Source organism: Daktulosphaira vitifoliae, unplaced genomic scaffold (assembly GCF_025091365.1).
Source record: "Daktulosphaira vitifoliae isolate Bord-2020 unplaced genomic scaffold, ASM2509136v1 Scaffold_4, whole genome shotgun sequence".
Taxonomy (NCBI): domain Eukaryota; kingdom Metazoa; phylum Arthropoda; class Insecta; order Hemiptera; family Phylloxeridae; genus Daktulosphaira; species Daktulosphaira vitifoliae.
The window spans coordinates 6,320,816-6,333,583 of record NW_026099575.1 but is presented as its reverse complement, the minus strand read 5'-3'; the positions used below and the strand labels follow the sequence as shown (position 1 = coordinate 6,333,583).

Here is a 12,768-nt window from a genome sequence, read left to right as displayed (position 1 = left end):
TTTTTTAACAGATTATTAATAAAATTAAAAAAAATTAAGACAGAGGTAAGAAGAAAAATTACAAGTTTTTGGCTTTTTAAAGCCGGACTAAAGAAAAATGTCGACAGTATATTGAAATTAGATCGACTAAGTAACATTTATTATAACATACGAGTATCCCATTTTTTAATTCAACTTAAATTTTTCATATACTGACAACATAAAATAAAAAAAATGTATACAACCACAATATTATTTTAAAAATGCGCGTTTCATGTTTTTATTTATGAAAATGTGGATACAAATAAAATAATTTCCTATATTATTTACGCTCTTTAGACAAGCAGCTGCTGTAGTGAACAGTAATATATTTAAAAAGTTTGTGTTACAAAACTAAAGTTAGTTACATAATACAAAGGTTTTATTTTGATATCTCCAATAATAGTACAATATTTTATATGAAATAAAAATAGAGAAATTATTTAAATTGATTTTTTTTACTAACAAAAAATACTTTAGATTGAAGGTTTTAATGGTAAATTTTTGCTATGACTATTTAAAATATCTAATTATAATTATAACATTATATTACTGTGTACTATTAATAATTTTGTATTAATTTCAGAGAATATAACTAATATTTCTAGTTTAAATTTTTAATAAAAAAGTCTATTCTCTTCTATTTCGGTATAAAGAAGTATTTTAAAAACAATTTCAAAGATATATGATCAATAGATTTACATTACAAAACTATTTTAAATTTTCTTCAATATAAATATATTAACAAATCCAGTCCTGATGATTACAAAATATTATTAATACGGATGATGAATTAAATATTTTAAATCTATACTTATATGATCAAGAATTTTAATTAACTATTAAAAAAAAATATATATATTATATATAAACACTAAATTTTTTGTTTAAAGAACAAAAGTTTTTTCATTCTAGTCTAAAATTAATGAAATCTTTAAAAATTCTGTAATCATAGAAAATTAAAATATTTTTTCAATATAATATTTATTAATAAATGTACCTTTAATAAATTGAGATGTAAGTTTTGTTAATTATTTTCAAATAATATATGTATAATAATGTTTTTTTTAATAACTTGCAAATGAAAACTTAAATTAGTCCATTTTATCGAGATTTATATAAAATTGATAAAACAAACGCAAACTTATTTACAAATTAGAAATAAGTTTGGAATGCAACATTTATTTTTCGTATACATTCCTTACTTATTTAAAAAATCTCACAATAAAATGATATATTTGAGTCTATTCACTATTACAAAATACAATTTATAGTATACAGAGTCGGTCTAAAATTAAAAAAATTGGGTACATTTAAATAACTATTCATGTATATTTTACCAGCCCTGACTGTCAGTTTTATATACCCATATTTTTTAAACATTAATATATAACGTGAATAATGAATCTATGGCTTGTAGGTTTTACTACATTTATAGATAAAAAAAGAAAAGTAACTAATTACAAATATATTCTTCTTTTTTAAATTTACACACTTCGCATACCACATTGCAACACCAAATAAATTTGCATTTACATTTTTCTTCGACATCTCGTAGTCTAATTTGGAATCCTCTGTGACAACAAAGATGTCTACAACCATCTAAGCCTTGACATACTCTATCGTAAGTTCCCATTAAACTCATTCTGTAATAAACAACAATTAAAAAACTATAGTTGACTATAATATTATTTATTAATATATTAACATACGATTCGTTATGTTCGCAATAATCTGGAGAGGAGTCTAAATAAACCAGTTCAGTTTTATTTGGCATTTTTCTATCCATTCTGATAGGTCGTAATTTTTTTATTTTCTTTCGCTTTTTTTCTCCTAAACGAACATGAGACGCTCCTTCGTATCGAACCATCAACGTGTCGCCAATGTCGCGGAATGATGAAAGTCTCATCCAACATATTCTCACACTACAAGAACCCGACATTCCATGACATTTGCACACTTTCTGCATACTTGAACGAATAATCTATAAAATAAAATATTTTTTAGCAAATATTAATGAAAATGTTAAATTACAAAAAAAAAAATAACTAATTTATATATTGTCTTTTAATAATATTTTATAACGATAGTATAGTTATGAAATAATTAGGTTACCATAATTGTAACTAGTGTCAAATTTAGATATAAAAAGGACCCACTGAATTCTTGTAAAGAGGACCGTTGTACCTAACCTGATTAGAATTTTCAAGTTGTATTTATATATACTGTAATAATCAGCATAAATTCATTTTAGGCAAATAGACAAGACTTATATGCAATTACTTCGTTATAATTTCCTATAAGATTTGCCCCTGATTATTGAAACCTATCGAGATTTTCTCAGAGCGGCCAAAGGTTATCCTAGAGATAATTTTTTATCTTTATCTTATATTTAAATCTTTTATAATTTCTATAAGTTAATCTATTAAGATAAGTTATTATTGGAAATTTTTTTTACTTTTGTAATTTTGTTTTTAACAAAATGTTAAAACACTTAATAATTTGTTATTTGTAATTGGACATTAGCCATTTAAAATAAATTAAATAAATAAGTAAAATGTAAATCAAAATGCATAATTAGCATTAATGATATTATAAACGGAAGTTTTGGATTTACATAGAGCATAAAATTCAAAAACCATTATACTTATGAATAACTCATGAGTACCTTAATATTTCTGATTAATCTATACAGCGATTCGATGCAATAAGAAAAATTCATAGTATATGAAATTCAATATTTTAATAATTTGATTGACATCTCAATGAAAAAAATATTTTTTAGGTTAATACCCGAGGTCCCTAAAATGAACCCTTGTTAGAGGAAATCGCTTAGGCCACTAACAGTACACACTATACACCCTGTAATATGTATTATTAATACAATTTTTTAAAAACGTATGGAACATACGTACCCTTCTTCCTGCTTCATTATTGTGCACATTCATTAATCCATGTACGTTATCCGTGTCTTCAATTGAATCAACAAAATCTCGACTGAATTTTTCGCCAAAATGAATATCCTTTAAAATTAAAGTTGACTCTTTCAGTAGCGAAAAATATAGTTATACTGTATAATTTTATTCCAGAAAACATAATAAACACCTACCTCTGAACATCCGCCCCATTGCCAATTTTTCTGAGTCTGAGATTTCTTAATTCTGTTGTCACAACTACACTCATTAAGTTCACCTCTGGAACAAGCTTTGGTTATTGCATATGCTACTCCTGCAGCTGTAATGGCATTAACGTATGCCTTTTCTCTACTTCCTAAAAAATATTTCAGAAGAAATTTAGTTACTAATTTTTTTTATAAGAATTTATTTTGGGACACTTACGATACATCATTACATTACCAAACACGGATGTGTTGTTTAAATAAGTTGTACAATTCCATCGTTGAGAGCCAAACTGATGCTGACATTCTTCAATGGCCATTTTTGTCCCGCTACTAACAACCTGCAACAATTATTTTAAATAATTATTTTCAATCATAGAACCGAAATGTAGAACACTTACTTACACTCATTATTTTTTCGCCGAGATCACATAATTGCTGTTGTCTATTCTTTAAAAAGTTGTAGCGGTAACAATTTTCTTTGTGACTTAGTAATGGATTGTACTCTTTAGGCGGGTAATTTTGTAATCCTAAGTACCTTCAAAACAAAAATAGCTATTGTAAAAGATCTAATTCGTCCAATAAATATAAATGTTTATTTGAAAATAGTGTTATAAATAATTATTCCTAAATATTTAATAGTAACGAATAACAAAAGAAAAGATAATTCAGTGGCATACACAAGATTTTTTTTAAGAAGAGTATCACAACATATATGATTTTATCGATTTTTTTGCACTTCATTTAATAAAATGCTTTCCTCTCAGTTCAATAAAATATAGCAAATAATGATAAAAATAGTATTCTAGTTTATAGTAATAGATGTTTGTAAGCCAAGAGCATTATGGAATCCCTTTTAAATCAACATTTTAAAAATATTCTTACTTAATTAAAAAAAATGAACTCGTGAAAGTTTGGTTTATAAATATTTTTTTTAATTATTTACTTAGCAAATTTATTAATTTAATGTATAAGTTAATTTTTCATAGTCATCGTATAATAATAAAAAAGCTACGTAAAAAAAAAAACAAAAAAGAATAAAAAAAAATTATGTATTGCACCTGTTTAAAGTGGGTATCATAACTCCCTGATACCTCACTTAAGTACACTACTGGGATTTTTTTTAAAAAGTTATACATGAGTTCATTTATCTTAGATATCAAATAATAATACATTAATATTTTTTATAAATTAATATTATTTTAGAATTTAGAGAAACGATAAAAAAACTTTCTTTTTTTAAAAGTTACAATCTTTTAAAAAATTTTTCAATTCCTCTGACAGTTAACTTCAATCTAATTATGATTATACTAGGATTTGAATTATAAAATTTTACTACATAATTTATTTTTTATATTATTTTATAAAGCAATATTATTAAGTTTTGAATAAATTAAAAAACTTTATGCTTAAAATATAAAAATTTAGGGGAGCTAGTAAGTGTACATTTATTTTAGGTGGAATGTGGTTATTATTGTTTATTTTCATAAGTTGAAATGATTTCTAAGACATAAATTAAATATATTATCAAAATAAATTAAAATTATACGTTTGGATAGTTAATATTCGAATTATTGATAGAAAATGCATTAATTCAGGAACAAGAATATTTAATTTTGAATAAAAATGTGTTATAATTGTTATATGAATGGGCGTTTACCATTAAAAAAATTATCCAAGTAACTAAGAAGCTAGTAATTATGAAGCCGACAAAGTGAGCCACTGTATAAGCTGTAATAAAACACAAACAACTGAACTGACATATTTCTTTTATTTATGATGAAGAATAACGATTAAAATCAACATAAATATTAGCGTACATAGTACTTATGTAACATAAGCAATCTATGCTCTAGTTAATAATACTAATAATATTAAAGGCGACAGTCTTCGTAAATCATACGTTTTCCCAGTGGCACAGTCAAGATTTTTAATTGAGGGAAAACTTAAAGTAATTTTTTATTATCGCTCAAGTAATTTTTTATAGTAATATTTAACCAATAGGGTGGAGGCTACAGCCTCATAAGGTTCCGTTGGCTAAGCCACTGTTTTCAAACTATTCTTAAATTCCATCGAAAATATAGTAAAATATAACTTAATAAAGATAATACTTAATACAGTAATAATTCTCCACTTCTTACCTTAATAGAGTTATCAAATATGACCAATAGTACTATTGAAATAATTACAATACAAATTGTGCATGGGTATAAATATATTGTAAATAAATTATTCATTTTCAATATTTTAACTAATAATACTTTATTTTTTTTATTATTTATACTTTTTTATACTTCGACAACAAATTATAATTATATTTTTGTTATAACTGTTACATAAAAAACGTTACCGTTCGAGAATGTCATTAAATAAAACTAAAAATTAAAAAATAATAATAATATTTTAAACAATATAAGATTTTAAATGAACTGTATAGTAATAATTTAAATTATTTTACTTCTACCTAATTGCAAATAAATTAGGCATGCTAATTACCACATAATACAAAATGTATTGACTTCTTCAACTATTAAAAATCTAAATAAGCTGGAAATACAATATCAAGAGGATAATAATACTATTTCTAGTGCTTTTAAAAAGCTCAAGTTTTGGATAACATAAACCATCTAATTAATCTTATACTAATTAGCACTCATCTAGAACCTCTAAAACCTTGCTTTCTAGTACATTTTTGTTTTATTATTGAGGGTTTTTTTATGAATGTATATATTGTGTACTTAAAATTATGCCTTATTAGACTTGTATAAAACATATATTAATATAATAGAGCACAAGTATATTGTATTCGTGGTTGCTTGGTAACCCCTTGAATTCAAAGACAACGCTCCGCCTTCTAGGGTCTCCTTCATCTGTCAATCACCGGCCATTTTGGACCCCCTGAGGACAGTCAATTGAAATGAACTAACCTAATAGCTATATTGTTCTTATACTGAAGTTAGATTTTTATATTATAATTAATATTAGTTTTAATGAGACAATATAAATAATCCTTTAATAATTATAAAAATGTGAAATTTTTCCTAAATAAAATATGTAACACTACAAACAATAAATTATGTGAATACAAATACAAAGAAATATGAAAGATAACTAGACTGCACAATAGATATGAAAAATCTATACTAAACCGTTTTTTCCACTCAATAAAACAGAGACGTACTAGGACCTAAAATTGGTTACATGTTATTTTAATAGCCTACATTTAACGAAAAAAGTTATTTATATTGGAAGTTTTTGCAGTTATTTTTTAGAAAAATATAAATTAAATAACTTTTATGTCTTATAATTTCGGAATATAAATTCTCATAAACAACTTCAATTTATTAAAAAACAGTTATATTTTTTAATTTTCCTTCAATTTGCTTTTATATGATAGTTTTATACCCGTTATTCTTTATATATATATTTTTTTGTATGAATAAAGTGATAATATAAAATTGTAATTGCTTAATCACGTTACCACCTTAAAGTTTTACTTTTTTTAAGTGTCAACTTTGAGATAAATCCTATAATTTTACTCCTCAATAATTTGTATAACGCGATAGATGATTAAAAAATGAACCAGGAGGTCCAAAAATTTTTTTCTGGGTCAAGAAAAAAAAACAAATATAGTCAATAAATATATTAAAATTATAAAAATAGACTTATCATATAAACTTAATATCATTTAATCTGAATATTTAAAAAGATTATAAAGAAGACAATATTTGTCCCGGATCAGTTTTTTGAAATTTGTTACTCTCTGATATCCGATGAGTAAATCAAATACAAATTACACGCAACTAATCAAGCTAGTTTCTTTGTATATATCGACACAATAATAATAAAAATAATTTTGGTGTTAAATATTTTTGGTGAGCCAATTTTTTACGCTTCGGGAGCGATGGGTCGTGTTTTGTCAATCTTTGCTCTTAAATAAACCTACTTGCTTTATTCTTTTACTACTGGAAATATAAGTAATTTTCGTTCCCAGATTTTATAACTTATCTTATTTTTACCCTTACAGGCTTGAAACTTGCCACTAAAACTATTTAGATAGAATTTTCAACGTATGATAAGTACTGGGCAACAATTGTTTACGTCATGTATATACTTATTTTTAGTATTGCTAAGCAGCACAAAATATCTAAATGCGACCCTATTAGTAGTAAGCATGTCAAATGTAATAATTATTTTTGCTGGCTAGTCAGGTACCTTTTTTTCTTTAGAACGGTGAATTTTTTTTTTAAATATATGAAAACATTAGTACTATGAACATAAAAGTGAAATTACTTTAGAAAAGACGAATTTTAATCCATCAAATTTGTTTCGACGTTCAAAATTTAACTCAAGTGCTGATCTAAAAGACACTTTTTATCAAATATCAATAGCTACTTTACTATTTCTGAAACATAAGGCCTATTTGTGAAAAAAGTAATTTTTTTAGAAAGTAGGAACAGTTGTTATTTAAATGATAATAATTACTAATTTTGTGGCATTTCTGTTACGGCCTTTTCCTTATATTTGAGCCTGGCTCTTTATGGGAAATCTTAATAAAAGTAAAAGCTCTATAAATTTTTGATGCGTTGGGAAATTGAAATTTGTTATTCTCTCTCTAATTTTGGTTTTTCCATATTTTTATCTACATTTATAATTTTATATTTTCATTTCTTTTATAAAATCACTATACTTATATTAAAATTAGAATTTAGTTTACATATAAATTTTAATATCAACTTACTTGAGTAAAAAGTATTTTAAATCGATAAACTTCGTTTGTTTATTCAAATCCCTTTGAGTAAATAAATAAACCAAGACCAGTCTATGTAATCGTAAAAGAACACATAAAACAGAAAACTATACGTCATAAGTTGAGTAAAAAGCTTAATACAGAAGTTTAAAGACCAGAAATGAATTATAAATGCATTAGATTTAGTCAGTGATTTAGCAATGTTTAAAAATACGAAAAGAATTTTGTTACATACACTATTTTTTGCTTCATATACTCTCATATTATTAAACCTTTCAACAAAAAATGTTATCCCAGCAATTAATTTAATATACAGTATACTGAAATATACAAATATAAATGATATTAATAAGCATGATTATTATTATATTATATTATGATAAGATCTGTTATTCATATTTATAAAAGGTCAAATGAATTATTTAAAAAAGATAATACTTCATTATTATAAGATACTAATCAATGAACGTTTTACTACAGATTAAAAAAATATTTTATAATTGAAAAAAAAATCTTCATATAATATTCTTAATAAATTTTAGTCGACAAGTTTTGCTAAATATTAATATGAAAACATTAAACTTAAATTCTTCCAGATAATTTATTAAATATTCAAACATTTTGTACCTTATCGTTTTAGAAATAAAAACTTTTTATTACTATAACAACAAATGTTTTTAAAAAAGTTTAGCTGTACTTATTTATAATTCTTAAGTATACCAATGAGCTAATGGTAAGCGGAAATTAATTTTTTAGCGTGTAAATACTTTATTAAGACAACGGAAATGGACTTTTTTATTACTATTTTATAAAAGGGCTACTCTTTAACAAACCTACAAAATGTTCTTAAGTCGATCAAAATTAAATAGAACTCAGTATTCATAAATTGATAATGCTATCTATATTTAAGTAACTATCGAACCGTACTTATACTGTACAAAAAAACTTTCAAAGCAAATGTAGATTTTTTTTAACAAAAAATGTTACTTTATTGACATTTTGTTAGCATACAAGTCAAGTACGCAAAAGATTGTGTGCGTGTAGTTATATCCTAAGTGATAATGATAGTGGTGGAGCGCAATGGATAAAATTTAAACGGTTTCGAGTGGTGAGAGGGTGGTGAGCGTTAAAACGGTGGGAGCGGCGAAGAAACTTAATTTCACCGGCAAAACTCTGAAAATCGTCTCATTTTATAGTTTTGCAACCTATAAATTTTATAACCCCCCCTACCCTTCCATCAATATCCCACCACCCCCATGAAAATGGGGGACGACAAAAAAATAAAAGAATTAAAGACCGTGCAGCTGCATATTATGCGCATATACACACCACCGCCGTATCTTTATTGAAAACTGAAAACGGCACCCCCGGAGAAAGCCCCTCACTCGTAAACGGCTTTTCTACTTTATGATCGACACATAAAAACGACTTTATTACTATAACCTCCCCTTTTATTTCAAACGAAACACGCCGTCGAAAGTTTATATTTCTACATTTTACAGAATCGCGTGGGATTCCCACAAACAAATCACATACACGTGCCAATGTTATTTAGTTTTTGTTTTCATCAAACAAATTTACTATAATTGTTAAACTATTATTTCAAAATTACACGCTTTTGGTATAAAAGAAGAAATCATACTGATTTTTTTCCAGGAGCTAATTAAAATAAAAATTTGTATCTTTAACAATATAATCCAACACATTACGATTCTGTAGAGTTATCGTATTATTATAATCTCATACATTCGAACTATAACTTTAAACCGTTAACTAATTATAGAGTGCTGCAACATAATCACTAATTGCATCTTATACTAGAAAAAAATAATTTTGATTTATACGATAAGCGTTTATAATAGTAAACTTGTATTAAACCTGATCATAATCAATATTTATGGCAGTGACATTTAGTATAACTTTAACGTAAAGCAGTAGAAAAATTTTGAAGTATGAAATACATATTAAGATAAATTTTAAACACTACTAAATATATCTAAACTAATTTTAAATGTCTAAAACATGGATTTTCTATTATTTGATTAAGTTTGAAAAATCATATAAATTAATTTCTTATCGCTGTTCGTTGTGATATTATATATATATATATATATATTCAACATAATTTTTTTTGAAATATCTATAAAATCACGAATGATTTTAAAAATTAATATAATAAAATACAAAATGTGATCAAATCATTGTAATCCATTGTACAACAGTAAAACATAAAAACAAATAATATATTGAGTTAAAAAGAAAATGTATAAATATTTCTATGACAACTATTTTTACTTTATATTTTAGGCTTTATCATTAGTCATTAGTTCATTTTAAAACTATTTTATATAGAAAATATTAATTTTACATTTTGTTCGATATAGTTAGTATAACTTACACTTTTTGATGTTATTTTATGGTATACAAAATCATCCATTGAATTACTATTTTAAGAGTCATTTGTTTACTAAGATCTATTTAGATGATACTTAGCCATAATAATAAATAATGATACTTAGCAAGTTATTAGTAAAAAAATGTCTGTGATCTAAATTCATACGGTTTTATTAAATCGATTTTAAGCACACAATCAGACCTTAGTTTATTTTTATAAAGGGATTATGTAAACGTTATTTACTAGGTCTATAATGGTCAATGGTGGATAACTATGCTCCTATCAGTTTGATCACTCGACCAGAAAATTAGAATAGATATTTATTAGTTATAATGGCTTACTTTATGACCCGTACGAAAGCATATGCCCTTAAAACTAAGTTACGAATTAACATATCCCTAAAACATTTACACTTTCGTTTTCCTTTTGTTAAAAACAATTCGTAAAAATGCAGTAGCTCATAACTACAAAATTAAGTTATGAATAAAATAAAAAATATATATGGTTTTATATTATTCTTTAGATAAAAATATGCACAGTTTATTTTGATTAATTAATTTAGCCAACAAATTATTTTTATCAAAAAATATTCACTATAAAATGTAATGTCGAATGTATAAATAATTTTTATTTTTAAAAATTACATGTCATTTCCAAGCATGGTCAAAATTATTATTTTTGTCCTAATAACTTAAAAAACAGGTAAAATAGAATAAAAAACATAATTTTTATTAAATTTGGTAAAATTTAATTTTTTGATTTCGAATTTCAAGTTTGTTAAAAGAAAAATTATTTTAACTGAATTACAGTTAAAATATTAAGTATTTCAATGTATCAACATTTTAATAAAATCTAAATTAATTAGAAAATACTCAAATTATGAAAAAGCATTACAGCTTGAATTTTTTGTGCTATAAATATTAAAAGCTATTTATCCAAGTTTTGTACTGTACATTATGTAAAATTAAATGAGCGATCTATATAAAGATCGCTCTAATTAAAAAATAATTTCAAATTATGGAAATAGTGTTATTTAAATATCGATAAAATTAAATAGGTACTTACCACCAATTCGCTTTAGAAAATGAGAAAAGAATAACTATCAAGAAAATCTTAATATTCGGCATCATTTTTTATGTTTAAAACAAATGATGAATAAAAATGACTTAAAATTTAAACTTTTGTATAATAAAACAACCTGGCATGGTCAAAATTAATCATTGCTTATTAAATTGTATCCTAGTGGTCAAATTATAATTTTGATATAGCGAAAATAAACGTTTTTTTTCTTTGTAACTGAACCTCAACCGACTACTTGGGGATGCTTCTGGCAACTGAAACCGAATCACTGACATTATCCGCAGCTATTCCCTTCAGTCAGCCCTCATAATAGTCATCAAAGTATTTTATACGTGGAAGGTTGAACATATCGTTTAATATAAATAACAATAAAGACATTTTTCTAACAATTTACCTTCATTATCGTCATCACAATAGTTTTTTCTTTTTAAAATTTAAGAAAGCGCTATTAAATGTCATATTAAATGTTAATAAATTTAAAATAGTTTTAAACTCTGTATAAAATTTTAAGTTTATAGTGAAAGAAAAATTTTTAACTAGTTATACTTTGAATGAAATACATATTTTGTTTGTAGTAAAAAATAAAATAAATAATTCGTTAAAAAAAGCGTTTCACAAAAAAACGTTTTGTTAAAAATTGTTAGCAGTTATTGAAAAATAAATTTTATGGGAAGGTTTTTCAATGTTTTTTGAATTACAGATGTAATTGGAAAATACAAAAACAAAATAGAATACCTTAAGTGTTTAAATTATTCTTTTAGCTTAATTAACCCATCACGTTAATAGCTTGTCCATGATAGTCTAATAATAAAAGATATGCCTATTATAGCCTATATATATTTTTATATTTTGAATTTAAGTTCTGAGTGATTTTTAAATTAAAACTACAGTGATTTTATAAAAAATCATTTATTACTAATATGTTTATTGGAATACTAATAACTAATAATGTAAATTTATTTTAATTGTATATTAATTTATCAGCAACTTTGTAATGAGCAATATTTATTACTTTTTTGATAGTAAATATAAAACTACTATTTCAGAATAGATAGTAAATTTTTAAATATTCAGTTAAGTATGTCTTAGTATGAAAGACATGCCATCATACGTAACATATAATATGCATAAATTTAATGTACAGTGAAACCTTCTTTTAACAAAAATGCTGGGACCAAACTTTTTTCGGTTGAGAGGATGTTTTTGTGTAATTGAGGTTTCCGACTAATATAAGGTCCTTTGAAAAGAGGTTTTACTGTATAACATTGTAAACCAAGTTGTGGCGACGACAAGTTTTGTTGGGTCCAGGTCAAATCGTCTGTGGATGTGCTCCGAATTTTTTCATAGAGGGCCTAATACTTAAAAATATTTAATACTCCCTCAAAATTGTACTTTTAATTATAAATA

At 24.6% G+C, this 12,768-nt stretch overlaps 1 protein-coding gene across 1 annotated transcript; it reads right to left on the bottom strand.

The window, feature by feature from the left end:
• Positions 1–979: 979 nt before the first annotated feature.
• On the bottom strand, positions 980–11,604 carry LOC126904902 (protein Wnt-1-like). The gene is made up of 7 exons (XM_050684305.1): positions 11,347–11,604; positions 3,542–3,674; positions 3,357–3,477; positions 3,128–3,288; positions 2,934–3,041; positions 1,731–2,002; positions 980–1,664 (listed from the first exon to the last, which is right to left on the bottom strand). Exons 1-7 carry the CDS (start codon positions 11,409–11,411, stop codon positions 1,475–1,477), a joined length of 1,050 nt encoding a protein of 349 aa, XP_050540262.1. The 5' UTR covers positions 11,412–11,604; the 3' UTR covers positions 980–1,474.
• Positions 11,605–12,768: the final 1,164 nt, after the last annotated feature.

Bases quoted from the DNA above. Each gene is read 5' to 3' on its own strand.
- LOC126904902 (XM_050684305.1), bottom strand. From the start codon at position 11,411: ATGATGCCGAATATTAAGATTTTCTTGATAGTTATTCTTTTCTCATTT. The intron at 3,478-3,541 runs GTAAGTAAGTGT...TAATTGTTGCAG, and splicing joins TCGGCGAAAAAATAATGAGT to GTTGTTAGTAGCGGGACAAA. The intron at 3,289-3,356 runs GTAAGTGTCCCA...AATATTTTTTAG, and splicing joins TGGTAATGTAATGATGTATC to GAAGTAGAGAAAAGGCATAC.